The 27,950-nt window shown below is 46.9% G+C and overlaps 1 protein-coding gene and 1 long non-coding RNA gene across 4 annotated transcripts; both read left to right on the forward strand.

Moving 5' to 3' along the window:
- The first annotated feature begins 3,499 nt into the window (after window positions 1-3,499).
- On the forward strand, window positions 3,500-4,685 carry LOC114588138 (uncharacterized). The gene is made up of 2 exons (XR_013391177.1): window positions 3,500-3,911; window positions 4,061-4,685. It is a non-coding gene; the product is annotated as an uncharacterized LOC114588138 (long non-coding RNA).
- A 631-nt stretch (window positions 4,686-5,316) lies between these two features.
- LOC114587932 (uncharacterized) lies at window positions 5,317-27,802 on the forward strand. 3 transcript variants are annotated; one of them, XM_077921559.1, is made up of 8 exons: window positions 5,317-5,433; window positions 7,986-8,174; window positions 14,149-14,232; window positions 15,527-15,633; window positions 20,703-20,828; window positions 22,109-22,342; window positions 25,115-25,321; window positions 26,493-27,802. In XM_077921559.1, the coding sequence occupies exons 4-8, from the start codon at window positions 15,534-15,536 to the stop codon at window positions 26,759-26,761; spliced, it is 936 nt and encodes a 311-aa protein (XP_077777685.1). In that variant the 5' UTR covers window positions 5,317-5,433; window positions 7,986-8,174; window positions 14,149-14,232; window positions 15,527-15,533; the 3' UTR covers window positions 26,762-27,802. The 3 variants fall into 3 exon arrangements, with proteins under 3 accessions (XP_077777685.1, XP_028568651.2, XP_028568649.2); XM_028712818.2 differs by lacking the exon at window positions 5,317-5,433 and having other exon boundaries at window positions 7,792-8,174; XM_028712816.2 differs by lacking the exons at window positions 5,317-5,433; window positions 25,115-25,321 and having other exon boundaries at window positions 7,794-8,174.
- Window positions 27,803-27,950: the final 148 nt, after the last annotated feature.

Raw genomic sequence — 27,950 nt, forward strand, 5'->3', positions numbered from 1 at the left:
CTCTCTCTCTTTCTCTCTCCCCAGCTCCACCCCACTCTCTGTGGAGTTTAATTTCAGACAGAACTCACTTTTGGCCTGCTTGCCATGAAAAGGGGTGCATTATTATTTAATTTTATATTAGTTGTTTATTAAATTCATTAAATTAAATTTAAAATAGATTTATTGAATTCATCCAAAGATCACAGGGCACTTTGCAGTTCTCTGGCATAGATAGAGCAATGCTGACCAAATGTTTCTGAGCATGTGTAGAGTGCATTCACCCTGCCACTTACTCAGAGAGAACTTAAATGAAGGGGAAAGTGTCCAGGAGCCTCTTTTATTTTCACCTCCTGCTTCCAACCTTCCAACCCTCATTTTATTCCCCTTTCATGCTCCCTTTTTCCTTCCAGTGCCTCATTTAGCCTATCTCCTTTTCCTTTACTTTTTAAAATGTTTTAGCACCCACGGCACCCACAAAGGGTGGGTTAGGGACACCCCATATTAAATTCACAGCAACCCTGAGATGTAGATAATGCTGAGAGTTACCAACCGGTCCAAGGAACATCCAGTGAGTTTTGTGGCCAGGCAGCTTTTCGCATCCAATATGTTGTCCCCTTTAAGACACCAGCCAACTCTAAAACTCTATTTCTGCATTCATGGTGATTTGTGCTTCTTGTGGTTAGTCACAATTCCACTTTCAATGCTATTTGTACTTATCTGCAAAAGCTTTGGGATGGATATATAAAATTTTATTAGTTTTTTAACATATCATTTTCAACAGTAATTAAACGCACTTGTCCATCTTATACAATTTTTTTACTGCCATCAATCACATCCGAAAATTTTCCAATCTAATCACTTAATATACATTTCTTACTTTCCCATTACATTAAAATCTCATAACTAATATCTCTATTATTTTTCTAATTTGCAACATTTCATCTATTTCTCCTTACAAAACTCCTTGTAGTCCTACTAACGTAATTTGTTGATTACTGTTGCTCTTCAAATAATTCGTAAACTTCTTCCAATCTTCTGTGAATCTCTGGTCCCGCAGGTTTCGAATCTTTCCTGTCATTTTATCCAATTCTGCGTAGTCCATTGATTTTGTCTGCCATTCTTCTTTCATCGGAATTTCTTCTTGCTTCCATTTCTGGGCTAACAATACTCTTGTTGTCGTTTCCAATCAGTGCCTGCTGCGTATGTTCTTCCTGCTGAAATCCCGTAACTTTCCATACCACAAATGTTCTGTGTTTTGTCCTGCTTTTGTGTCAAGAATACGTTGCAGGCTAAACCCACAATAAAACTCCAGCTTGGAGACGTTCAAACGGCATAGCTACTGGAGCACCCTTGAGGCAGAATTCATGTAAGCCAAGTGAGTCTAGCAAGCTCAAGTGTCTTCCAGAGTGAATCTGGTTTCAAGCATTCACCACCACTACCAAGCCCAGTGTGGGTTCAGCTCCTGCGGGTGGCTGACTTCCTGGACACTCTTCCTGGAAGAGCCAACCAAACTACACAGTAGGTGCCATCCATCAGGACTGGGCTTTGGGGCAGAATGAGCAAGAGGGGATCTCATATGCAGATCTCAGAAGGTCTGCTCCCTTGTCTTTGTCAAGGAAATGTATTGGGTAGCTCCCTCTAAGCAACACTGCTCTCCGCACTGGGGAGCGAGGACACACACCTTAAATGCAGCATCCCTGCTCTGCTCTCCATAACCTATATTTCCTAGTCCCAGTGTATCCATCCTTCCTTCCCTTTCCTGCATCCACCCTCAACCCCTTCAGGCCAGAGATACGTTTTCCTCCTGTGTATAATCTGCACATGATGGAACCAGATCTCTCTCTCTCTCTCTCTCTCTCTCTCTCTCTCTCTCTCTCTCTCTCTCTCCTTAATGGTGGGTTCATCTTGTCTTGACATTTGGAGAACTTAGACCCACCCACCTAGAGAGAGAGACAGACGTAGAGAGAGATGATTCTTGCATCCTGTCTCCAGTTTCTGAACACCTAAGGCTTCAGTCCTAAGCACACACTGCCATGAACGTGACATTAAAATCCCCATGACATGCCAAGCTCTCATATTAGGCTAAGTCAAAGTGTTTTATATGTTAATGTTTTGTAAACAAACACAAATATTAATACACTAGGGTAGTTCTTTGTGACTTGGCTACAGTCTTGAAGCTGCTGGTTTTTGCCTAGGTAAGCAATAATCTCACTTTTAGCACTGGGGAAAACCAGCCAGATGGGTGGGGTATAAATAATAAAGTTATTAAATTATTATTATTGCCTATTTCACTATGATGAAAAATCTGGGGTGTAATTCATTCGACACATGAACTTTTTCCAGTTAAATGCAATTTAATGTTATATTTCCCAATCCGTACACAGACACAGACCGGGGATCACAAGAATACTGCAGGCTAGAAGTACGATCAAAATCTAAAGTGTCTGTGGCTCCGTAGGTAGGGAGTTTAACTTGGGAGATGTCAGTTCAAGTCTGCCCACAGCTGGAGGGGCTTTGAACAAATCACTGTCAGCCTCAGTTCTTCCATCTGTAGAATGGGAATAATAGTGATCTGGGCTCATATTAGAAAATGCAACCTTGGCATGCATGCTCTTTGCAACAGTTTCCCTCTTTTGGCTGAGTGGCAGTAAAGTTCCAGGGGTTCAGCGACTTATTATGGTCTCTTTGTAATATTTCCTTCATTTATGAACATGCAGGCAGGAGTCCGAGTGGAGGCAAACAGCAGGTACTGCTACATGGAGGCAAATCTTCTACTCCTACCACCAGCTCCCCAGCCTTCAGACAACTCCAGGCAGCCTCCCAAGCACTCACCTCAGCCCCAGCCCTGGAGATGAATGGACCAGTCAGGAAATATCTACAGACTTTGGAAAGCAATGGAAGCTTCCCTTCCAGGGTAAATAGCAGCTTAAGAGCAGGGCAGCATTTTCATCAGCTTGAAGGAATGCTTTTTTAAAAAACCCATTCATCTGATCCTGTTGGGCAGTGAGAGCTTGGAAGTTGCATTAAATAAACAAATAAAACTTGAACTGTTAATTGCAGTTAATACCAGGTCTAATTTGGTCTTAAAGCTATTTTGCATCAAATCCCAGATTCTCATCCGAAGTCAGTTTAAGCAAACTATAGGGATTGATTATTAGGAATGAGTCCAACAGCAAATTCACAACAGTACTTCTATTTTAAACAATAGTTTTCTTATTTTAACCATGCTTGTTTGAATTTGTAGTTCTATTTTTTTGTATTAAGGGGAAAAATGCTTTCTGGAAGACCTTGTCTCCCATCCTTATCCTGTTTAGTTTTATCCATCTTTCTGTTTTGAAAAAGGAAGGCATTAACAACAGCATACCTCATGGCGATTGTCTCTCAAATGTATACTGGACCTTCGGTAAAAACACAAAGTAGATTTTGGAATATTGTGCCTTGTCATCTCTCACACACCCCTTGCAATGCAATCTCACTTATGCGCTCTCTGTCCTTCCCTCCCCACTCTTCTCCCAAACAGTTATTGCAATTTTGCTTTCTGCTGCATCCATCGCCATGGAGACGTAATGACTCATTTAGGAATTGGAGCGGGTTGTGGCAGGAGGCAGGTGTGGTGCACGATGGGATTGGCCTGGACTCAGCCCGCAATAAAACAGATGCGTCCCCACTTCCGATGTTGCTCTTGGGATCCAAAGAGATGCAGGATTTCTGGAGACCCCTTGCAGCACAGCCACACTCCAGCCCAAGCCCCTCTGTCAACAGCCCACAAGTCCCCACGTCCGTCCCCTGCTCTCCTTGTCAAGCCACAGGCTCCCTGCAGCTGGCTTTGATGCCCCTTCTCTCTTCCAGCCTACAGCAAACAAGGGCGTGTGAGTGAGTGGATGCTGAGCTCTCCTGGCCTGTTTCCCATTCCGCCTCAAGTTAATGGCTCTGTAAGTAATCCTAGCCTGGCCTGGGGCTCTGGGAGACATAGCCCACCCCTGGGAGACTGGCTCTCACACTCTCCTAAGTGGGATGAATTACTTATGGTTGAATCCATTACCTCTTATGCTGCTGTTGTGTCTTTTGGTCTCCCGCACAGCTTTCTTCGAACTGCCTGACATCGCTTCCCCGCAGCCAACCCCTCGAATGCTCTTCCGTGGGTGATGATGGCACAGCTACCCTGTGAGGTGGGGGAAATAATTATCCTGAGAACTCCATTGTCAAATGCTCCTTTTGGGCGACTGTTTTGATCAGGGTCTAAGGTTGCCAACTTATCTTTTTTAAAACCACTCTCTGCTCCTGTATCTTCAAACATTTGCTTGATCTAAAGCAATTAGGACAATGGGAAGGTGCCTTATACTGAGTCAGGCCATTGGTCTATCTATCTTAGTGCTGCCTACACCAGCCGTCCCCAGATGGGTCCCTTCTTTTGTAATATACAGTTATTGATTCACAAGGGTTCACCTGAGCTTAGGTTGCCGGTGGATGTGGCTTAGCAGGCTCTCAGCAGGTTCTGCCACCTTTTCCCTCTCTCTTTGTGCTTCCTGGAACAAGCAAGAAGCCATGCGACCTGGGCTCCCTGCAAGTCAACTGAATCTCCCTAAAATGAGATTTTTATAGCCTGCATCTTTGCTAATCCAACGTGTATTGGATTATTGTAATGTCAATGTGTAGAGACTTGTTTGATACTTCTGGAAACGCTGTGAGTAAAATATTCATTTATTTGTGAGGTGTCTGTGATTTATTCTAGCCTAAGTATTTCCATGGGGAACATTTGTTTAAAGGTGGATGAGGACAGATGTAGAATCTAACCAAGTTTTAATGTGCTTAGAACAATTGCCATCATGTTAACTTGGCTATGAGAGAGTAAGAGCTCTCTTCCATACCTCTCTCTCCAACACTCTCCAGATGTTTGGGACTACAGTTCTCATCATCTCTGACCAGTGGGTGTGCTGGCTGAGGATTGTTGGTCATACCCCCAAAGGCAGCTAAGTGAGAAATCCTGCACAAAGCAGCAGTGCCAGCTATCCCCAAAGCATCTGTCTCCTAGAAATGAAGAACAGGGCCAGCTCCAGAGGGTGGCAAACCTGGGCATTTGCCAGAACCCCAAAAACAGCAGGTGTCCACCCCACCACAGCAGGGCTTCCAATTTGCACAGAATAGCCTAGAAGATCAGATGAAGGCAAAGAGCATTCTCAGTGTTCACATCCCTCCTCTTATGGGCTAGGGAGATCCACTGAGGTTGCCACACCTGATGGGTCCCCAAATCCTGGAGCCAGCACTGTTGGGTAATAATAACTCTGCATAAATAGCTGGGGAGATATGAATAAATTCCTGGAGAACATGCTTGTTCCTCCAGGCACTGCACTGATCATTTTTTGCCTCTTTAGGTCTACCTCTCTGTTTGCATCTTCCTGCCCCTCGAAGCCACAGACTTTTGTTTTCCTGATTCCTTGCCCTTGCCCTCTGCTGGTAAGCAATCATTTCTTACCTTTTATTACTATTTTAAAAAATGTTGATGCTGTGGCCCACATGGAAAAGGAAGGTCATGTCTTTCACTGAGAGCAACAGAACCAGCCAAAGGCCTCAGCTCTTGCGAGTAGCTTTGTTCGAGGTGAGAGCCATCTGGCTGCTATCAGGGCCACCCATGAGATAAGTTGAGGCAGAGTCCATTGAGGCAGCAAACCCCAATGTTGACCTTTCCCTCCCCACCCCACCTTCTTCCTGATGTAGATCTTCCCTCGCCACTTCTTCTCTGGCGGGCAGGAGGGCGCCATTTTGGGGTTCATCTCAGGTGCCAAAATGTCTTGGGCCAGGCTGGGCTGCTATGCAACCATTTGGTTTAGCAGCATGGAATACCCAGAAACAGCAAACGTCGAATGCAGACAGGAAACCCTTTTAAGACCCAGGGCCGCATTCCCTTCTGAGCAGCCTTTTAGGGGCCACATGCCAGTGGTGGGCGGGGCCAGCGGCAGAAGTGGGTGGGGCAATGAATAAAAATTTGCCCTTTGTACAGTGGGCGAGGGGTGTGGTGGTGGGGAGTGGCTTTGCGAGAGGCAGTGTGGTCTTGGGAGAGTCCCGGGGGGAGGGGGCAAATCAAGGGATTTGGAAGGATGCATTTAACCCTGGCTGTGACGTTCTCCTTTCCTGTAATAAGACAAGATGCCTGAAAAGAAAGGTGGAAGGCAGAAGGCCACAAAGCTACTTACAGTCGTCCCTCGGGTTACAGACGCTTCAGGTTACAGACGCTTCAGGTTACAGACTCCGCTAACCCAGAAATAGTACCTCGGGTTAAGAACTTTGCTTCAGGATGAGAACAGAAATTGTGCTCTGGCGGCACGGCGGTAGCTAGAGGCCCCATTAGCTAAAGTGGTGCTTCAGGTTAAGAACAGTTTCAGGTTAAGAACGGACCTCCAGAATGAATTAAGTACTTAACCTGAGGTACAACTGTATATAAAAAGATCCACTGATCTACAATTTTATTTCATTTTTAAGTTTTAGGTCCCATATAAAAATAGTAATTTTGGGAGTGGAAATAATATGGATATGCTACATTTCCTACTAAATGTTCCAAGCATTTCACGCCATTGTAAGCATCACAACAGCCCTCTAGGGTAGGCTGTCATTATTATCCCCAGGCTGTGGAGTAGGGAAATAGTCACGTGACTGGGGCTACCCAGTGAGCAGGGATGACCCAAGACATTTTGGCCCCTGAGGTACATCCCAAATGGCACCCTCCTCTCCGCCAGGAAAGAAGAGGAGAGGGAAGATCTCCATCAGGAACAAGGCCAAGGGGAGCAAGATCTGCATCGGGATCTGCTGCCCCGGTGGATCCTGCTGTCTGAGGCAGTTACCTCACCTTGCCTAATGAGTGGGCCGGCCTTGCCAGTGAATTCAGGGTGTGGTTAGACTTGAACAGTGAGTCGTCATCATCCACCTCAGTACTATTCTTACCAGGGCAACCCAAACCAATTATCGGTAAAAGCGCCTGCTGAAGATGGTAGAATCGTAGTAATTCTTGTGGGGGATACAGTCTCTCTCCTCACCCTTAGGACAAGAGAATTGGGACAGTTGTGCCAGCCCATTTCTGACTTCAACTCATTCAGTACAAGTGACTGAATAGAATTCATTTTCACAAACTGGTACGCTCCCTTCCTTTTGCTTCACAGTGGCCAGAGCTCCCAACAATGACTGGGGTGACTCGGTTTCAAATCTGTACATTCTCTTGGCCAAACGTACCTTTCAGGGTTTTTGTGAGGACAAAATGGGGTGGAAGGGGCAAAAACCACGATTGCTGCCCTGTGCCCCTCAAAGTACAGGCAAGGCGAGACTGTAACAAATCAATAATACTAGGCATGGGTAAGCAAACCTAGGGCTGGGGGCTGGATCCGACCCAATCACCTGGGGGCTGGATCCGACCCAATCACCTTCTAAATCCGGCCCGCGGACAGTCCGGGAATCAGTGTGTTTTTACATGAGTAGAATGTGTCCTTTTATTTAAAAGGCATCTCTGGGTTATTTGTGGGGCATAGGAATTCGTTCATTATTTCTTTTCAAAATATAGCCTGGCCCCCCACAAGGTCTGAGTGACAGTAGATGGGCCCCCTGCTGAAAAAGTTTGCTGACCCCGGATACTAGGGAACATAAAAAGGGTCTGCAATTTGGGAACAGGCTTAAGAAGAAAACCCAGTTCTCCCCTAAGACACAGCAAGATGCAAAACTTGTTCTGCCTCGGGCAACAAAATGGCTTGGGAGGAATATATTCTGTAGCAGGAGACCAGATATATTGAAGTGCAGCTGCTTCTACTGGAGGGGGGAGGACAGCTGTTTATTATGCCAGGCGCTGATCAGTGTCTGTGGCCCCTTGGGTGGAGCAGCCTCTGGCCTGGTGGCATTTCGTGTAGAGATAAAACGGCTCTCTCAAACTGAATTTAGCCCACCCACTCCCTGGACCCCAGCCCAGGCAGGCGCAGGGGAGTGGCTATTTTGTGCGATAGCCTCGGCTATTTTGTTTCCCTCCCCAGCTATCGGGCTGAGCTACAGTCAGGATGTTGTGACGACAGACAGACAAGCTGGAGCATCAGCCAGCCCAGAATGGACCGAGTGTGAAAGGCAGCCTGTGCCAAACGGCGAGTGTGTTTGCCGTGGCCAAGGGCTGTGGAGGAGTGAGAAGGGAACCTGGGGACCATTCCTATCCTCTGAGCTGCTTGCAGGTAAATCAAGGCTTTGCTGGCACCCAGATTCTCTCAACACCTATTGCCCTCGTAATACCCGGTTCTGTTGTACTTAATTGTGACATTTTCCTGTGTGATTGTGATCCCGGCAGCTCTTTCCAGAACGCTTCTCTGCATGCCTTTTGACTGCAAGTTTATCTCTTTAGCATGTCACTAATCTTTGCATGAAAGCTATGTACTCTTTTATTATTTAGTCAGCGTTTTGCAAGGTACTTGCGGTCTCTGCACAATCTGCCTTCTTGAATGGCACTCCAGAATCTTCCTGCTCAAACAGCTTGCTTTAAAAGAGGCATTTATCTCACCTCGGAGGGAAAGCCATCTCTGCTTGTACCAATACTTGCTGCACCGGAGGATTAGGGCTCTAGGAGGTCCCCGGTTCAATCCCTGGCATCTCCAGTTGGAGCTGGGAGAGCCTGAAACAATGGAGAGCTGCTGCCAGTCCGAGTTGACAGTATTGGGCTGCATGGACTTGGTATTCGGCAGCTTCATATGCTCCTGGGAAGTGGTTGTAATTACCATGGGCTCATCTAGACGTGTTCTGTGCCGGTAGAGACCAAACCCAAAATACTTGGTTATGCTGAAGGGGCAGTCAAAACAGCCATTAAACCAAATTATGTTGCTGCAAAGAACCCTGGCAAAATGTATCTTGGGGGGGGGGGGGAATACCAGAAGCATGATATATAACCATGGTTGAGAAGAGGCCTGCAGCTGAAGTTTTTCGGGGTCTTGGATGTACTGGGAACCCTACTTTAAAAAATAATCAATATTGTACTCGCCCTTTTGAAGTTAGAGGTCTATCTTCTCTAAATAGCCCGACACCATCATTTTGTTTGTTTGTTAATATTTTCATTGTTTGCCGTTTTTTCCTTCCCAGTGAATAAAAACAATAAGAAGAAATATCGGCAATGGATCATAGCAATCTGTAGTGCAGCATAATACAGCTAAATTAAATGCAATCTGAACAGCATGAAAAGTGGGAAGGGGGCTTGGTGGAGAGACCTCAATACTAACTTAGAACAGCGCTTTATGAGAATCTGTGTATGGGAACAAATGGAAATTACGATGGGTTAGGCATTATACAGAGATATGATATGCACATCATCATCATCATGCATTTAAAGCCCACACCAAAAATCTGGGAACTGTAGTTGGATATGGGTGTTGTGAACTGTAATTGTGTGAGAGGAAAACTATAGTTCCCAGGAGTCCTTTGGGGAAAGTCATGTGCTTTAAGTGTTTGGTGTGTAGGCAGCCCTGATATGGGTGTGCATTGTTCTGCTGCCCAGTCTCTGGACGGTGTGCCCATAAGGAGGGGTATAGATTGGCTCTATAATATAAAAGGGACACAGGTGGCGCTGTGGGTTAAACCAGAGCCTAGGACTTGCTGATCAGAAGGTTGGCGGTTCGAATCCCTGCGACGTGGTGAGCTCCCGTTGCTCGGTCCCAGCTCCTGCCAACCTAGCAGTTCGAAAGCACGTCAAAGTGCAAGTAGATAAATAGGTACCGCTCTGGCGGGAAGGTAAATGGCATTTCCGTGCACTGCTCTGGTTCGCCAGAAGCGGCTTAGTCATGCTGGCCACATGACCCGGAAGCTGTACACCGGCTCCCTCGTCCAGTAAAGCGAAATGAGCGCCGCAACCCCAGAGTCGGTCATGACTGGACCTAATGGTCAGGGGTCCCTTTACCTTTTATAATATAAAAAGTGCCATTTTGCATGGCTGAATGTGGCACAAATGTTCAGCAACCATCCACTTCACTGGGACTGGATTTTGACTCCATATCCTTAACCAGAAAGGCAGCAGCTCCCTTGCTGCTATACGATGAGCCATTTCTGTTTGTGGATGGAAATACAGAAGCCTGGGGTGCAAGCCAGATCTGGGCACTTTTCATTGATTTCGATGGGAGAGTTGAACACCTGCTGCTCAGGCAGCGTACTGGTTAGCATAGCCAATTTCCCACCTCTCTCACCCCCCCCCCAGCTTATGTGCTATGAAAGCTGACACGACAACCTTGTAGAATGTAGCAGGTGACTCTTCACCCCCATCTCTGTATCTCCATATTGGGAAAAGATTCTGCTATTGAATTCCTGCTGGTCATTCATCTGTTAAAGGCGCAGAACTCTAGCAGGAAGAAATAATGTTTCAGACCATCCAAGTGTCCCTATTTTCCAGGGACAGTCCCAGATTTACAGAAGCTGTCCCAGTTTCCGTTTTGATCCCAGAATGTCCCGCTTTTCCTTAGGACATCTGTATTTTCACTGAAGAAATGTTGGAGTGTATGGAGTTATGCGACCCCTGAGCCAAGGAGTTAAGTAACCATACAACTTTTAGAAGACATCTGAAAGCAGCCCTGTGCAGGGAAGTGGTTTTTTTTAAAAAAAATGTTTTACAGTTGTACCTCGGATTACAGATGCTTCAGGTTACAGACACTTCAGGTTACAGACTCCGCTAACCCAGAAATATTACCTCAGGTTAAGAACTTTGCTTCAGGATGAGAACAGAAATGGCACGGCGGCAGCAGGGGGCTGCATTAGCTAAAGTGGTACCTCAGGTTAAGAACAGTTTCAGGTTAAGAACAGACCTCTGGAGCGAATTAAGTTCGTAACCTGAGGTACCACTGTATTATGTTTTTTATGTCTGTTGGAAGCTGCCCAGAGTTGCTAGGGCAACCCAGTGAGATGTGTGGGGTATAAATACTATTATTATTATTATTATTATTATTATTATTATTATTATTAACGACATCTCTATTTTCATTAGAGAAATGTTGGAGGGTATGTGATGCCTCCTAGCCCCCTCCTCTCCAGCCCACTGAAGCTATGCTGCGCTCCCTGCCCGAAAACCCTGGAGTCCGGGGCCCCCTCCCGCCTTCTACGTTTTTGTCCCTGCTGTTTTGCCTTCCTCTGTTATTCTAGCCCCAGTGGGGTGGGAGGTTAATGGGCCTGTTGTTTCCTGTTTCCCCCTCCCAGGGCTTTGAACTGACTGGATTGGTTGGGGAGGATTGGCGAGAGCTCAGGAAGTGGCAGCCCAGCAGCAGCCTCACCTCTGAGCCCCTCGTGTCTTTCATCTCCGCCCCAGTTCGGCTCCCCACTGCACACGTACAGCCTGATCCTATAACCCAGTTAAATGGAAATACATGCCAAACTCACTTGAAGTTGACTTTGAGCGGCTCATCAGTAGGCTTCAGCTCAAAAATGCTTGGCCTCAACTTCCAATGGCTGTTAGGGCTAATATCATATCCCTTTTCCGGTTTCATATCAGCAGTGGATATTTGGCCAGGCCGATCCATCATCCTAGAAAAAGGGAAAGCCAAACTCTTCCCCCACCCCCGGCGCACCTCCAGTCTTTCAGGGGCAGCTGACTGACCCCTTCAAGGGCACCGTCTGTTTTTGTGAGGGTCTAATTTTTATGACGTTGTCTGGCCTCCAGTACAACAGCCAAGTTGAAATGTGCTGCAGTGAGCTGCTGTTCTGGACTCTCCCTTTTCTCTCAAGATAAGGCCACATCCACGCCATACATTTAAAAGCACCATTATACCACACACATGGGACTACAGTCATACCTCAGGTTACAGATGCTTCAGGTTGCGTTTTATCGGGTTATGGACACACCAAAATCCAGAAGTACTGGAACGGGTTACTTCCGGGTTTCAGCGGTCGAGCATGCACAGAAGCGCTAAATCACGCTTTGCGCATGTGCAGAAGGGCCGAATTGCAACCCGCGTGTGCGCAGACGCGCTGCTGTGGGTTGCGGATGCTGCGGGTTGCAAACGTGCCTCCCGCACGGATCACATTCGCAACCCGAGTGTCCACTGTATACAGCTGCAAATATAACGTTTTAAATCTGTTTTAAGTGCATTATACAAATTTGACACTAGATGGCGATGGTGAGCTTAGGGCAAAATCAATATATTATTCAAAACGTGTTGGGTTTTTTTTTTTTTAAAAAAAAAACAATTTTCACAGCATTTTTATATGTGTCTAGATTTCACCATGGATTTCCCCAGCGACACCTCAGAGAGTGCTGAGGGAGCTGGCAGCTATTAGGACAAGGTGGTCCAAAGCACGGCCCTTGAGGCCATTTTTGGTGGCCCTCAGCAACACTGGGCACCCCCTTTTGCCCTGCCTTCGCAAAGCCAGGAATGCAAGGTGCTGGGCTTTAGGAAGGAGGCATGAGGGCTCTGACAGGGTCCTAGCATCCTCCCACCTCCTTCCCAAAGACTTGTTAGTGCTTTCCCAGCTTTGGGAAGGAGGTAGGTAGGAGGGCTGTAGGATCCTGCCAGTGCCTTGTGCCTCCTTGCCGAAGCTCCTTGCTTACATACCCACCAAAATTTCTCTGATCCCATTCCATAATGATAATTTTACTATTTATACCCCACACATCTTACTGAGTTGCCCCAGCCATTCTGGGCGGCTTCCAATATATATAAAAACATTAAACATTAATAAAACTTCTCTATACAGGATTGCCTTCAGACGGCTTGGGGGTCAGATAACGCCATACCCTCCAACATTTCTCCAGTGAAAATAGGGACATCCTAAGGAAAAGCGAGACAAATCAGAAACTGGGATGCCTTCTCTAAATCAGGGATGTCCCTGGAAAATAGGGACACTTGGAGGGTCTGTGCTTAGGCAGCTTTGAGAAGGCAGCGAGAGGGCTGGGTGAGTGTGTCAGGTTCTGGCCTCACTCCCAGCACAGGTTCCATGTTGAAGTACTCTTGCGGCCTACTTGGTATAAAAAGATAGACCGCTCTGTTTTTGGAGATCCCTATTCCCCTAACAGAGCTACAATTCCCAAAGTGGTTTAACAGTCAAAGTGGTAATAACAGCCCAATGCTATTTCATGACACCCTTCTAGCTTAAATTATTGCTTTTATTCATTCATTCATTCATTCATTCATTCAACTTACTACTTCTTTCTTTCTTTCTTTCTTTCTTTCTTTCTTTCTTTCTTTCTTTCTTTCTTTCTTTCTTTCTTTCTACAAAAGTAACACAAAGGGACTTAAATGAAGTCATAGTTCCACTCTTCCTGTGCTCTGATGTTCTGATGATGGCAAGTCCATAAAAAATTATTGCCTACTCCCCCCCCCCCCACCTACCTGTTCCATATACCCATGGCAGCCAAAGGCATCACCAGTAATAATATATGGCTGATCAGCTGTACTATGATGCAGACCTGAGAAGAAGAGGGAATGACGGGAAGAACAATGGTTCTAAATTACAAAATGCCCTCTGCTTGGTTGCAATGGGTGGTATTAAACAAGATGCTTGTGCTAGTGCAAGGATTAGTACTGGCACAACAGGATTCCCCCCTCTCCCTCTACACACCTGCGTGTCCCCCACACTGTCCCCAAATCTGCTCTGGAGGCTTTTGGGGAAACAGATTCAGGGGGTGCACAGGAGGAGAGGAAGATCATTCTGTTGTGCAAGTAGAAATCTGTGTGCTGATGGAACTATCTTCTTAATGCGATGCTGAATACAACTCAGTTTCAGGGGATCTGCTATCTACAAGCCTAAGAACAACAATAATGGTGGCAAATACCTATGGGAAGAAGAAGAAGAAGAGTTTGGATTTGATATCCCGCCTTTCACTCCCTTTAAGGAGTCTCAAAGCGGCTAACATTCTCCTTTCCCTTCCTCCCCCACAACAAACACTCTGTGAGGTGAGTGGGGCTGAGAGACTTCAGAGAAGTGTGACTGGACCAAGGTCACCCAGCAGCTGCATGTGGAGGAGCGGGGAAGCAAACCCGGTTCACCAGATTACGAGACTACCGCTCTTAACCACTACACCACACTGGCTCTCTGTGGAAGGACTGATGTGTAGGGTCATGGAGGATGAGAACATTTCTAGTAGACCACATGTCAAGAGTTCAAAGCACGTCACATGAATCATTTCAGCAATCCTTCTGATGAAATAGATTGACAGTGTTCTGCCTCCCATTTGCTTCTTTTTAGGGAGGGAGGAAGGTGGCTGTGTTGGTTTGCAGAGGCCAAAACTATCATTCACGTCAGCTGATCACATTGCAAGAGTCAGAACGGGTAAGAGTTCCCAATGAAGAGGGAGTCTATGTGTTATAGGGTATCAGGGGTCAGCAGGGGGCCAGTCCACTGTCCCTCAGACCTTGTGGGGGGCTGGAATATATTTTTTGGGGGGAAATGAATGAATTCCTATGCCTCATAAATAACACAGAGATGCATTTTAAATTAAAGGACACATTCTACTCATGTAAAAACATGCTGATTCCCGGACCGTCCACGGGCTGGATTGAGAAGGCAATTGGGCCGGATCTGGCCCCCAGGCCTTAGTTTGCCTACCCATGGTCTATATCAGGGGTCAGCAAACTTTTTCAGCAGGGGGCTGGTCCACTGTCCCTCAGACCTTGTGGGGGGGGAGACTATATTTTGGGGGGGAAATAAAAATTCCTATGCCCCACAAATAACCCAGAGATGCATTATAAATAAAAGCACACATTCTACTCGTGTAAAAACATGCTGATTCCCGGACTGTCCGCGGGCCAGATTGAGAAGGTGATTGGGCCGGATCCGGCCCCTGGCCCTTAGATTGCCTACCCATGGTCTATATGTTATTTAAGGTAAAGGTAAAGGTACCCCTGCCCGTATGGGCCAGTCTTGACAGACTCTGGGGTTGTGCGCCCATCTGACTTAAGAGGCCAGGGGCCAGCACTGTCCGGAGACACTTCCGGGTCACGTGGCCAGCGTGACAAAGCTGCATCTGGTGAGCCAGCGCAGCACACGGAAACGCCGTTTACCTTCCCGCCAGTAAGCGGTCCCTATTTATCTACTTGCACCCGGGGGTGCTTTCGAACTGCTAGGTTGGCAGGCGCTGGGACCAAGCAACGGGAGCGCACCCCGCCGCGGGGATTCGAACCGCCGACCTTTTGATCGGCAAGCCCTAGGCGCTGAGGCTTTTACCCACAGCGCCACCCGCGTCCCTATATGTTATTTAGACATCGCTTAAAAAGAGGAAGAAATGCATCACCAGAGAAGAAGATGCAGAGTTGCAGAGAATTCGCTTGTGCTAGCATATTACATAGATGCCAATTTAGAAATACTTACTGTAATTTCTCTGGAAATGCATCTCACCATAGTTGCGAAGACGGCAGGCAGGTGAGCTGTGTTTCTTCTCAGTCTGCTGTGCAGAATGCCCCACGTCTGAAATAGAGGACTGACCTCTGTACGGCATGGCCACCCTTGTGACTATAAGTGTTGTAGACCCATCAACAGAGGGGTGGAGACCATTTGGAACTAAGCATAATACCATGTGGGACTTAACTCCTATGCGATTTCCAACTTCTCCTCTTCCGATTTTTAGTTCCCAGATGTCAGCTGTCAACTCAGGCGTCCCTATCAGGCCTGATGGAACAAAGACAGACTCCAGAAGGGACACTGGGGATGCCACAAAAATCACCCCCAATTCAGGTGAGTAACCTGACCATTTAATTCAATATAAATTCTTCTGGGTTACAGGTAAGCCAAGTGGGCTATTCAGCCTTGCCCCCGGCTCCATGCATGTAGAGCACTCTCCCTGGGTCAATTGTTGCTCCTAGCCACAGCAAGAGATATTGGTGAACAACAGAAATGGGGGTGCAGGGCAACTTGCCTTAGAAGGAACTGGCCCAGCTCACGATGTTCTGCCACGCCAAGCAGATGCATGCCTTGTACAGTCAGTGTTGCTGAAATATACTCAGAGTTGAGTGTGGATTTCATGCTCTTTATTCAGCTCATAGTGGTGAGGAGGAATGGAAGTTCCCCCAAAATATCTGATTTATATACATTATTTACACAATGGGCCCCACGTGATTGGCTAATTCCGGGATTCTCCTGTAGGCCAATCAGGTTGCGGATTCACTTCCACCTGGAGCTGGATTGGGTGGCTCCTGCGGACCAATCAGACTGCTGCATTCTGAATCCTATTGTTCTAGGACCAATCAGGCTGCTGCATTTTGGATCCTATTCAACTCAGTACATAACAGTTGCCAAGGGGCACTGTCTCACCAAGCACGGCCTGCTCTCAGCCAGCCCCCGTCTGCAGGGGCGTGGGAAGGGGGGTGCGGTGGGTGCGGTCCACCCCGGGTGTCCCGGGGGTGGTGTGAGGGGGGTGACAAAATGCCAGGCAGCACTCACCGTGGGGCCTGCAGCGTGCCCAAGTCATGCATCTCTCCTGGGAGAGACATAGTGGCTTGGGTGTGTGCAGGCTCCCCACTGCCCAAACGGTCCGCCCGCTGCCTCCCACCCCCAGCTGTAGGGCGACTGAGTGGGAGGAGGCAGGCAGACTTCAGAGGCCCTGCGGTGCGCCCCGCCCCTATGGGCTGCGCCCCCCGCCCCTGGGCGCACTGCCCCAGGTGCCCGAGTGGCTTCCTCCGTCGCTGCCCGCCACCTGCCTTCTGACTTCCAACCTATAATTGGCTCTGGCTGTTAAACCACTGAGCCTCTTGGGCTTGCCGATCAGAAGGTCTCCGGTTCGAATCCCCATGACGGGGTGAGCTCCCGTTGCTCAGTTCCTTCTCCTTCCAACCTAGCAGTTTAAAAGCATGTCAAAGTGCAAGTAGATAAATAGGTACCACTCTGGCGGGAAGGTAAACGGCATTTCCGTGCGCTGCTCTGGGTCAGCAGAAGCGGCTTAGTCAGGCTGGCCACATGACCTGGAAGCTGTACGCCGGCTCCCTTGGCTAGTAAAGCGAGATGAGCGCCATAACCCCAGAGTTGTCCGCGACTGGACCTAATGGTCAGGGGTCCCTTTACCTTTACCACCTGGTGTTGGTCTCCCTGTCTTCTGCCCTACCAGTCCCAATGGGGTCCAGCCACCACTGCAAATCGGAATTTCTTTTTTGTTTAGGTTAAGGGATGTGTATGTCGTTGTTGTTGTCATTTGCTTTAGGGGCAGTTTCCAGAAAAGGAAGGTGCTAGGCCAGCTCCCCCACCCCTAAACAAGCCAAGTCGTGTTTGTTTGTTTGTTTGTTTGTTTGTTTGTTTGTTTTAAGAATAGATTATGCAATTGATTTGGTTAGAGGTGAAAAGTAAAAATTGGTAGAGGATATTTATTTATCTATCTATCTATCTATCTATCTATTTATTTATTTATTTATTTATTTATTTATTTATTTATTTATTTATTGCACCCCACCCATCTGGCTGGGCTTCCCCAGCCACTCTGGGCGGCTTCCAACAAAATACAGTAATAGTAATGCATCAAACATTACAAGCTTCCCTAAACAGGGCTGCCTTCAGATGTCTTCTAAAAGTTTGGTAGTTATTTTTCTCTTTGACATCTGGTGGGAGGGCGTTCCACAGGGCGGGTGACACTACCGAGAAGGCCCTCCGCCTGGTTCCCTGTAACTTGGCTTGCTTCTCGCAGCGAGGGAACTGCCAGAAGGCCCTCAGCACTGGACCTCAGTGTCCAGGCAGAATGATGGAGATGGAGATGCTCCTTCAGGTATACTGGACCGAGGCCGTTCAGGGCTTTAAAGGTCAGCACCAACACTTTGAATTGTGCTTGGAAACGTACTGGGAGCCAGTGTGTTATGTGTTATGTGGTCTCGGCAACTGTCTAGCTGCTGCATTCTAGATTAGTTGTCATTTCCGGGTCACCTTCAAAGGTAGCCCCACATAGAGCGCATTGCAGTAGTCCAAGCGAGAGATAACTAGAGCATGCACCACTCTAGCGAGACAGTTTGTGGGCAGGTAGGGTCTCAGCCTGCGTACCAGATGGAGCTGGTAGACAGCTGCCCTGGACACAGAATTGACCTGCGCCTCCATGGACAGCTGTGTATATATAATTTTTATTTATTTTCCATTTAATATTATACAGTCACATCACCATTATCCACTATACCGCCCTGGCTCTTTAGAGCCTATCGACTTCCTTCCCTCCCGCCTCAAAATTAACCTTTATATCATTGCATTTTGCACGTTTTCCAGTTCTAATTACACTCATTACAAAATAGCTCAAAATTTAAATGAAAATAGAAAGATAGAAAATGTCTCATTACAAGTCTTCAGACAACCCTGCTAGTGATGTTAATTGCTTACAATAATCTTTCACATATCGTATAAATTTACTCCAGTCCTTTTGGAATACTTGATCATGCTGGTTTCGGATTTTTCCCGCCAGCTTCGCCAGTTCTGCAAAGTCCATCATCTTCATCTGCAACTAGGGCTGCACTGTTCTCATTCGCCCCTCAGGCAAAGCCACGCAGGGTCTCTGTTGTCGAGCTGTGTTGTGCTTGCACCTTCCTCCAGCTACTACTTAGCAATGTAGTTGCTATTGAAGCTGGTGGCACTAATATCTCGAAAGGCAATTTGAGGATCTAAAGCTACGATTTGTTATTCGATGAGACTCGGCACAGAAGCAAACCTTTTCTTTTTAAATAAAAACCCCTGAAATTGTAATTAAAGTTAATTCAAAAGGGACAATTAGGCTTCCATTAAGTGCCTTTTAATTCAATTTTTAAATTTTGGCTTTTACTATGCATGGAGCGATTAATGGGATCTTTGCATTATTCATTTAAAAGTATGAAAGCTATTATTTTAAAGTTTCACATGCTCTCAGTAAGGGCACAATTTTCATAACTAGGAAAGCTGCATTCAGCTCTCAAGGAGAGTTGCTGGATAGAGAGTTGAGCTGAGTCAAGCAAGGGTGGACCTAATTGCGCTCCCATGGGGGAGCATCAACAGCGCAAAAGGCACCTTGCCAATTGCCATGCGCAATGCCTGGGGTTAATGCTGCAGACAAAATGTGTCTGCTTCCCACTCTGAGATTTAGAGTCCCTCTGAGATTTTGGGCACTTCCAGACTCACTAGTTTCAGGTGGGATTCAGTCACATACCATAAAATTCAGATTGCACAATTAAAGTTGATTTGATGCTCTTGCACAGCAAATCTATACTCTGCCCACCTCCCAAATCTCACTTTTTGCAATAAGGGAAGTGCTGCTAAAATGCACCAGAAAGTGTAAGATAACATCTGCTTGAATGCGATTCCCTGCATATAAATCAGAACGAATGCTCAATAAATAGCTAATGTTGCCTAATCTCCTGACAAACAAATTGGGAGGAGTGCTCAATAAACAAGTTCTGTGGATGTGACCTTAGCCCAGGGGTTGGCAAGGTTTACATGAAGCCGCTAGGAGAGATCATCAGGGGGTTTGGACTGGGTGTCCATCAATATGCAGATGATACCCAGCTCTACCTCTCTTTCAAATCAGAACCAGTGAAGGCGGTGAAGGTCCTGTGCGAGTGCCTGGAGGTGGTTGGAGGATGGATGGCGGCTAATGGATTGAGGTTGAATCCTGACAAGACAGAAGTACTGTTTTGGGGGGGACAGGGGGTGGGCTGGTGTGGCAGACTCCCTGGTCCTGAGTGGGGTAACTGTGCCCCTGAAGGACCAGGTGTGCAACCTGGGAGTCATTTTGGACTCACTGCTGTCCATGGAGGCACAGGTCAAATCTGTGTCCAGGGCAGCTGTTTACCAGCTCCATCTGGTACACAGGCTGAAACCCTACCTGCCTGCAGACTGTCTTGCCAGAGTGGTGCATGCTCTAGTTATCTCCCGCTTGGACTACTGCAATGCACTCTACGTGGGGCTACCTTTGAAGGTGACCCGGAAACTACAACTAATCCAGAATACGGCAGCTAGACTGGGGACTGGGGGCGGCCGCTGGGACCACGTAACGCTGGTCTTTGTTTACTCATGTCCGACTCTTAGTAGTGAGGCTCAAAAGCCTTCATTTGTATTTAGTCAAGAAGGGAAGCTACCTATTGCATAGTGTTTGTGCAGGGTTTTTGTGTCAGCACCATGCGGATAGGGCCTTAAGCAACCTCATCTTATGTTGTTGGCGTCGTTGTGACTGAATTTTCCAAAAAGAAACAAATACAAATAAAGGCAAACAATACAAACTAAAAATAAGTAAATAAAGGGGAAATTACCCCCCCCCATGGCCATGTATTCCCAGAGGATTTTTGTGGTTGCTTTACCTCATAATAATTAGCAGTCTAAGTGGTCCTGAAGAATAATCACATAGTCGAAAGCGCAGGGGAGTGGGTGAGCCCTTCCTCTGCCCACTCTTCCCTCAGAGACACTTCCTTTCCCTCCCATCCTTTCCTAAACGATGTGCGTTCCAGGGCTGTGAAAACAAGATTAGGCGGCATGCAGTGCTATCCTAGGCATGTCCACTCAGAGGTAAGTCCTGCTACGTTCAGTGGGACTTACAGGTATATGTGTATAGTGTGGGATGTGAAACACAAGAGCAGTCAAGTACAACATTTGCCAAAATTTGTGCTTCTGACATGGGTTGCCATATGTCCAGATTTTCCTGAACATTTCAACGTGTCACACACCCCCCCCCCCCCGTTTAAGAGGGCAGAATACTGTATCGGCTATGTCTGGGAAATTCTGGATGTATGGCAACCCTAATTTAGGAGCCATTTTGGCATATAAGCTGTATAGAAATTAATAAATAAACAATAACCATTCCTTCTTTCAATTGCCAGAGCATGAAGAATCATTTGGAAACGTCTCTTTCCCTGAAAACCAGAGATACTCGCCTGGGGAGTTTAATTCCAGTGAAGATTTCTCCCTCATTCCTTCTGCCCAGATACCAAAGAAAGCGGAAAATGGTAAGATGAAAGTGGGGGGGGGGGGTGGGAGGGGAGAGAGAGTTCATAAGCAGAGGAAGCTAAGAAACAAGAGCCTAAATAGAGATCTTGGTTTTATTGGATTACGGTAATGGTCTGTAATCCCCCTGCTGCCCCATTATTTATTTACTGTAGCCCTTTATGTATTGATCAAGCCACACGCATTGAGTCTCTGCACACAGAAGCTGTACAGTTGCTTGCAGCTCTGCCCTCGGGGGTCTGTGCCCAGGGGACAAGGATCCCAATTCCATCACCCCATTGATTCTTCGTGCTTTGAGAAGTCTGCCTGGGGCTAAAGTGTGTTGAGGTATATGGTATCGGTGTGGCAATGATGAGGCAGGCAGAGAAGGGAAGGAGCCTGGCATGGCCGCAGCCTGCAAAAGGATCGCCATCTTTGGCACCTCTGGCATGACCAGCCAGGCCACCCGGCGCAAGCCATCAAGGTTGGGGACCAGATTCTGCTGCTGGTGCGTGACCCAATCTGGCTTCTGTTGCAGGAATTTATGTACAGTGGTACCTCGGGTTAAGAACTTAATTCGTTCCAGAGGTCCGTTCTTAACCTGAAACTGTTCTTAACCTGAAGCACCACTTTAGCTAATGGGGCCTCCTGCTGCCACCGCTATTGTGCGATTTCTGTTCTCAACCTGAAGCAAAGTTCTTAACCAGAGGTACTATTTCTGAGTTAGCGGTTTCAGCAACCTGAAGTGTCTGTAACCTGAAGCTTCTTTAACCTGAGGTACCACTGTATGGAAGGGACGCGGGTGGCGCTGTGGGTTAAACCACAGAGCCTAGGACTTGCCAATCAGAAGGTCGGCGGTTTGAATCCCCGCAACGGGGTGAGCTCCCGTTGCTCGGTCCCAGCTCCTTCCAACCTAGCAGTTCGAAAGCACGCAAAAGTGCAAGTAGATAAATAGGTATCACTCCAGCGGGAAGGTAAACGGCGTTTCCGTGCACTGCTCTGGTTCGCCAGAAGTGGCTTAGTCATGCTGGCCACATGACCCGGAAGCTGTACGCCAGCTCCCTCGGCCAATAAAGTGAGATGAGCGCCGCAACCCCAGAGTTGGCCATGATTGGACCTAATGGTCAGGGGTCCCTTTACCTTTACTAGCTTTTTAAAAAAGTAAATAGCCACCACAGCATGGGGAGATGAGAAGGATCGGAACCACAGTGTGCAAGGAGGAGGTTTAACCATTGCCCTCCGTCAACGGTGCCGGCAAAAGTTGCACCTGCTGGCTTCAGGTTACCTTTCCCTTTCTTTGCAGAACGCTCCCAGTCCGTCATCGCTGGCATCGCCAACTCCTCTTTCCAGCCAGGGAAGGTTGCCCTCCATCCCGCCTACTGCGCCAACGGCTGTGGGCTTCCCCCGGCTTCTGTGAGGCAGCAGCCGCGAGTCTCCAAGAAGCAGCGCATCAGCTCCACCGCCTCCGTCTGCACCAACAGCAGTAAGAAGAGCTGCAAATCCACAGCATCTCAGATCCAGGAGGTGGCTGGGGATGGTGAGTGCATGGGCACTGAGGGTGGGAGATAGTTTGGGAAGGATGGGTCAATGGGTGGGACACTGCAGAAGACTCCGATGGAGAGTAACAGGCTCAAAATAGTGACATGGGGGCTTAGCTGGAGCTCAGTGGTGGGCCATAAGCACTGAGACACTAGCAAAGGGCTTTCTTTAGCCTCTTCCTTTCCAGTGTGAACAATGGGGTACAATGATTATGGGAGAGGGCTGTTGGCCTTGCTGTAAACAAAAACCTGCCCTTTTTTCCCTTATGGGGTATCCAAGAGCCCATATAGAGTCCTTACGTAGGTTCCCTATTGGTAGGAGAAAATAACAGAGGCCAACCAGGGACTATTGGGAAGCAAAGCAGCTAGGAAGCTTGATCTTTATTGATCTGTTGCAACAGGGTCCTCACTCACCACACGCAGGAGGGAGGAGGAACCCCAAAGAAAAGGTGTACCTAAATATAGACATTTTAAATTCCCTGCCCTGGAGCTCAAGACCACCCCTCCATACATCATACATACATCACAGAAGGGGTGTAACCTAAGACTACCCCCCAGATACATTATACCTACATCACAGAAAAGAATCTACAGCAGAATCTGAGTGCCTTGTTTATCTCATCTTTCTTGTTACCTGTTTAATGGTCACTTTATTGGATTGCCTGGGGAGCCTGGCCAGTCTTTTGTAATGATAAATACTTAGTTCCTGAGCCAGGTCACAGGCTCACACCCTATTCATATCTTAAATGTGCCCTTAAGACAGGATTTGTGAAGGAAAAGACAGTGGGGAGGCAAGTCAAAAATGGTTTCAGGTCGGTCTTCCTGTGCTGATCTATGTACGTGCTTGGTTGGTACACCTATGAACATTTAACATATATCTAAGACCTCAAAATTCCTATCACAGCCTTATGTGCTCTGGCTGGACATTGAGGAGGAAAAGGATGCCTTTGGGTTTAACCCAACGAGGCTCTTCCTATGTCCTTCAAGTCTACCTGCCCATACCCCTTCCCTTCTGTGACCATAGGAAAGTTCAGCCAATCACTGCCAGTGACTTTATCACCCGCGCAAGCCCCATCTCATATTATGACGCTTTGCGATATTTATTTTGGTTGTATTATTGTAAGACTGGCTTACCGGTATTTTACCTTTAACTTTCTTGATTTGATTTTTGATGAGAATAACAATGCACACTACAAATACAAGAAGAAGAGGAAGTCCCAACAAAAGAAGAATGGATACAAAAACTTGTGGAATATGCAGAAATGGCAAAAGTTACCGGAAAAATAACAAATCGAGAAAACAAACTTTTTAAAAAAGGAATGGAAATGGTTTATTGAATATTTACAAATAAATTGTAAACAGATAAGAACATTGGCAGGATTGTTGTAATAGCCTGAAGTTTTATGAGAGTATCTACCGTATTTTTCCATGTATAAGACTAGGTTGTTTTTTTTAACCAAAAAATTAGGTTTAAAATTGGGGCTCATCTTATACACGAGTAGTGCTGAGGGGGGTTTTCTTAATTTGGAGTCCCCAAAAATAGAGGGTGTCTTATACATGGGGGCGTCTTATACACAGAAAAATACGAGATTTAAAGTAGATGAATAAATTAGGAAATTAAGTTAATTTGGATATGCAGAAAATATTTAAAATAAATTTAAAGAACCACACAAAGAGGGAGAAGGAAGTCAAGTTTTGAAATGTTAAAATGATTATAAAATTATTGAAATATATAAAATTGAAAATAATAAATAAAATAATAATAAAAAGATACAAATACAAGCGACGCCACACCTTATAAAACTGACTACACTGGCAACAGTGAGGCGTCTTACGTTCCCTAAGAGACCTCCCACCACTTGTGTACTCTGAAACAGGCAAAAGAGGCTCTGATCATTAGCCAGCTCACCCTGGGAAGCCCAGAGGCTAAAGAGCAAGGCGCTCTTTACCCAGGGGAGCAGCTAAGCAAGCAATCTGCTTCCTCACTGGAGGCCTTAAGTGGTGCCCTTCCAGCAGGGCTGCACCATGTGACTGTTCTGGCTTCAGAGGCCAGCTCTTCAGGCTCGCTGTTGTGGAGTGCCTAATGAGTTTAAAGAGAATCAAGCCAGATGTTTCCCAATTGCCTTTGCACGCCTTAAGATAAAGAGGACTGCAGCGGGGGCCTCGGCTGTCATATGAGCCTGGCCCCCAGCTTCTCAGATGAAATCACAAATGTGCATTCCAGCAAATTTTAATGGCAGTTCAGCCACTGGTTTTTCCTCTTGTATGCTTTGAAGTAGGTTTTCCACTTTTTTAATTCACTTTTTGCTTTTTAAAAAAATAAGCAAAACTACCCAAGGGATTGGGGTTCAGAGACAGACAACTTCATGACTGCATACAATAATCCACAGCTGGCTTCTGCTGGAGGAAGGCATAGCTGGTATTTTCAGAGAGGAATGATGCTTTGGGTAGGCAAACTAAGGCCCGGGGGCTGGATCCGGCCCAATCGCCTTCTAAATCCAGTCCACGGGCGATCCGGGAATCAGCGTGTTTTTACATGAGTAGAATGTGTGCTTTTATTTAAAATGCATCTCTGGGTGACTTGTGGGGCATAGGAATTCGTTTATTTCCCCTCCAAAAAAATATAGTTCGGCCCCCTACAAGGTCTGAGGGACAGTGGACCGGCCCCCTGCTGAAAAAGTTTGCTGACCGCTGCTTTAGAATTACGCTTTGCAGGGGTGTTTCCAAATCAGCCCTCCTATTTGCCTTCACGCTCTCCTTCCTTTCCACAGAGCTGTGTGCCACTCTCCTCTTAGCTTGCCTCTTCTGCCGTTTCTCGGACATCCTGCCTCTTTTCTCCGGGCCCTTCTGCTCTTGCTTCCCTGTGCCATCCTGCAGCTCCAGGATTCTGGGCTTTTGCTCGGACCCCCAGGGCTGCTGCTGCTGCTGCTGCTGCTGTCGGTTTGAGGAGCCGGCCCTGGAGTTATGCTACCAGACTGGTGACTGTCTCGAACTTGCATTAGAAGTGTCTGAGCTGTGCTATCACTGACTAACCTTGGCTGCCAAAGATGCCTTCTACTAATCTTTACTTCTTCCTGGGATCCTTATGGCAGGTGAGCAAACTTTAGTCTGAATATATTTAATTCGGATCGGCTTTTTGGGGCACACTTGTCTTTGCAGGCTTGGCTTGTTTACATTTCCAGGGAAATTTCTCCAGACTATGGGAGTCTCTCACCTCAGAAGTGCCTATGGCTTCTGTGCTGTGGATTTTAACTTATTTTAAGAGACACTTTTTAAAAAATGACCTTTTCTTAAATAAGTTCCCCCCCCCCCAGAGAACTATGTTACTGAATATAGTTGAGATATTAATCTATGTTAGCTGTTTTAATTCGTCTTTTTAACAACTGTTCTTGCTGCTGCCTTGTCAGTTTTGATTCTTATTAGATGGTTCATTGCATGAGTTGTCTTGGTGGCATATAGATAATTGAATAATAACTAGTTATATCTACATTGACTCTAACCCAGCCTGGTTGACACATCCCTGGCTCCAGAGGCTGGCATGGCTGAACGTTTGCCAGGGCCTCAAGGCTGCCCAAGGGCCAGTGGCCCTCACATCCCTGCCACCCTCCCATTACATGGAGCACCCCAGATGACCAGAGATTGTGGGAGACCATTATCCCTATGCATGTCCTGAGATCTATACATGTCCCGAGGGCAACTTCTCAGAATCCAAGAGCCAGCCTTGCTGCAGCTCTCACTCTCTGGCTGATTTGTTGGTTAGGACCATTGGTGGGGAGCCTTTGGCCCTCCCGATGTTGCTGAACCACAACTCCCATCAGCCCCAGGAATCATGGCCAATGGCCAGGGATGGTGGGAGCTGCAGTTCAGCAGCATCTGGAGAGCCAAATGGTCTCCACGTCAGGATTCGCAAATCTAGGCTCGGGGAGCAAGCTGTTTCTGATTTTCATTCATTCATTTCACCTCAAAACAAAAAATACACCTAGCCTTCCAAGAGATGAGTTTCTGGATCGCAGTGGACTCCATGCAAAAGTTCAGTGGCACTCTGAGGTCAAGATATGCCCAGAAGGCAATTTCTGCTATGTAGAAGGTTGGGAATTTTTGGTGAGATTCCCAGATTCTCATCTTCTCTGTTTCTCTCTCCTCCTCCAGATCGCTGTGCACACTGTGCCCTTGCCTGCCTCTTCTGTGAGTTTATGTCCCTCTGCTCACTTGCCCTGGACTGTGGGGGCTGCTGGGGCTGCCTAGAGGCTTGCTGTGGTGGAGAAGGAGGGGAGTCCCTTGCCGAGAGCTGCTGTGGGGAAGCCGGTGGAGGAAATTGCCCCTGTGGGTTAGGCTGCGGGATGTTGCAGGATTGCTGCGGCTCCTCTGACTGTCTTGAGATCTGCCTGGAGTGCTGTTCTATCTGCTTCCCAGCCTGAATTCAGGGACCGGGAAATCGTGTCCCTCTGTCCTCCATGGTTCCGGACTGCGTTGGGATGTGTGCATATCTCTTTGGGAATCCGACCCCACCAAACTACAAAGCATGGCAAGAGATTAATCTGGGCCTCTTTTCTTACCAAAGCCCCACCTCCTTTGAACATCCTCAGGCAAACTCCTTCCTCCTTTTTATATCATGGTAACAGCCCAAAACGCATTGCTTGTATGCACACAGCTGGGGCCTGCTGTTCGTATTGGATGGGATGAGGCCCGTTAAGTATTGTTTCAATTGTGTGATGTCACACCCAGACATTGTGATGATGTCACCAAAAAGGCTAAGTTGCGTTCGCACTGAAGACAGGATAAATTCCACTCGCACTACAAAATCCTGTCAGGTCAAGCCTATTCCGTTACGCACTATAATGTTACAGAAAAATCTGTGCCATGCATTTTCGACAGATGTCACCATGCAACTGTGGATGGAATCTCTCTCCTCTTTTTTTTTTAACTGTGACCAAAAAAATTGCATTGATGCTGTGATATATCTGAATGGACTGAAGCTGGATATGCCCCAGAGCCAAAGAAATTTCTCTTCCTGTGCTGAATGCTTCCAGGTGACCCGTTTATTGAGCATTCATCCTTATTAGTTTGCAGGGAGATTAGACAAGGTTGGATATTTAATGAGCATTGCTTTTTATTTAATTGCAAGGAAGCTAGAAGGCCTTGCATTTTTTTTTTTAAAAAAAGTCTTCTCCCATACTTTCCAATGCATTTTCCTGTCTCTTTCCTAATTCCAAAAAGTCGAGTTGTTTTAGGAAGTGGATTTGTTGTGCAAGACCTCCCTGAATTTGCCAGTGTGTGATTGAATCCCACCTGAAAATAGCTATACAGTCTGGAAGTGCCTGGTGTGTTTCTGATGTGAACTTTAAATGGACTATAGGCTCCAGGTTGGGGTTTCTCACATGACTATTTCTTTGTGCCTGGAAATATATTGTTGTGCTGATCAGGATGCCTGATAAATAAATTTAAATTAAACTAATGAAGCCAGCATCTGTTACTTCAGCTTTATTTCTGTACCACCATTGTTTGGCAAAAAACTCTCACATCTCTCCTCCCCCCCCCCCCCAAGTTATTGTGTTGTTGGGCCTGAGTTGTGTGACTGTAATGTTACAGTCTGGAAGCCAATGTGGT

The sequence above is a fragment of the Podarcis muralis genome, chromosome 17 (genome assembly GCF_964188315.1).
Source record: "Podarcis muralis chromosome 17, rPodMur119.hap1.1, whole genome shotgun sequence".
Lineage (NCBI taxonomy): Eukaryota > Metazoa > Chordata > Lepidosauria > Squamata > Lacertidae > Podarcis > Podarcis muralis.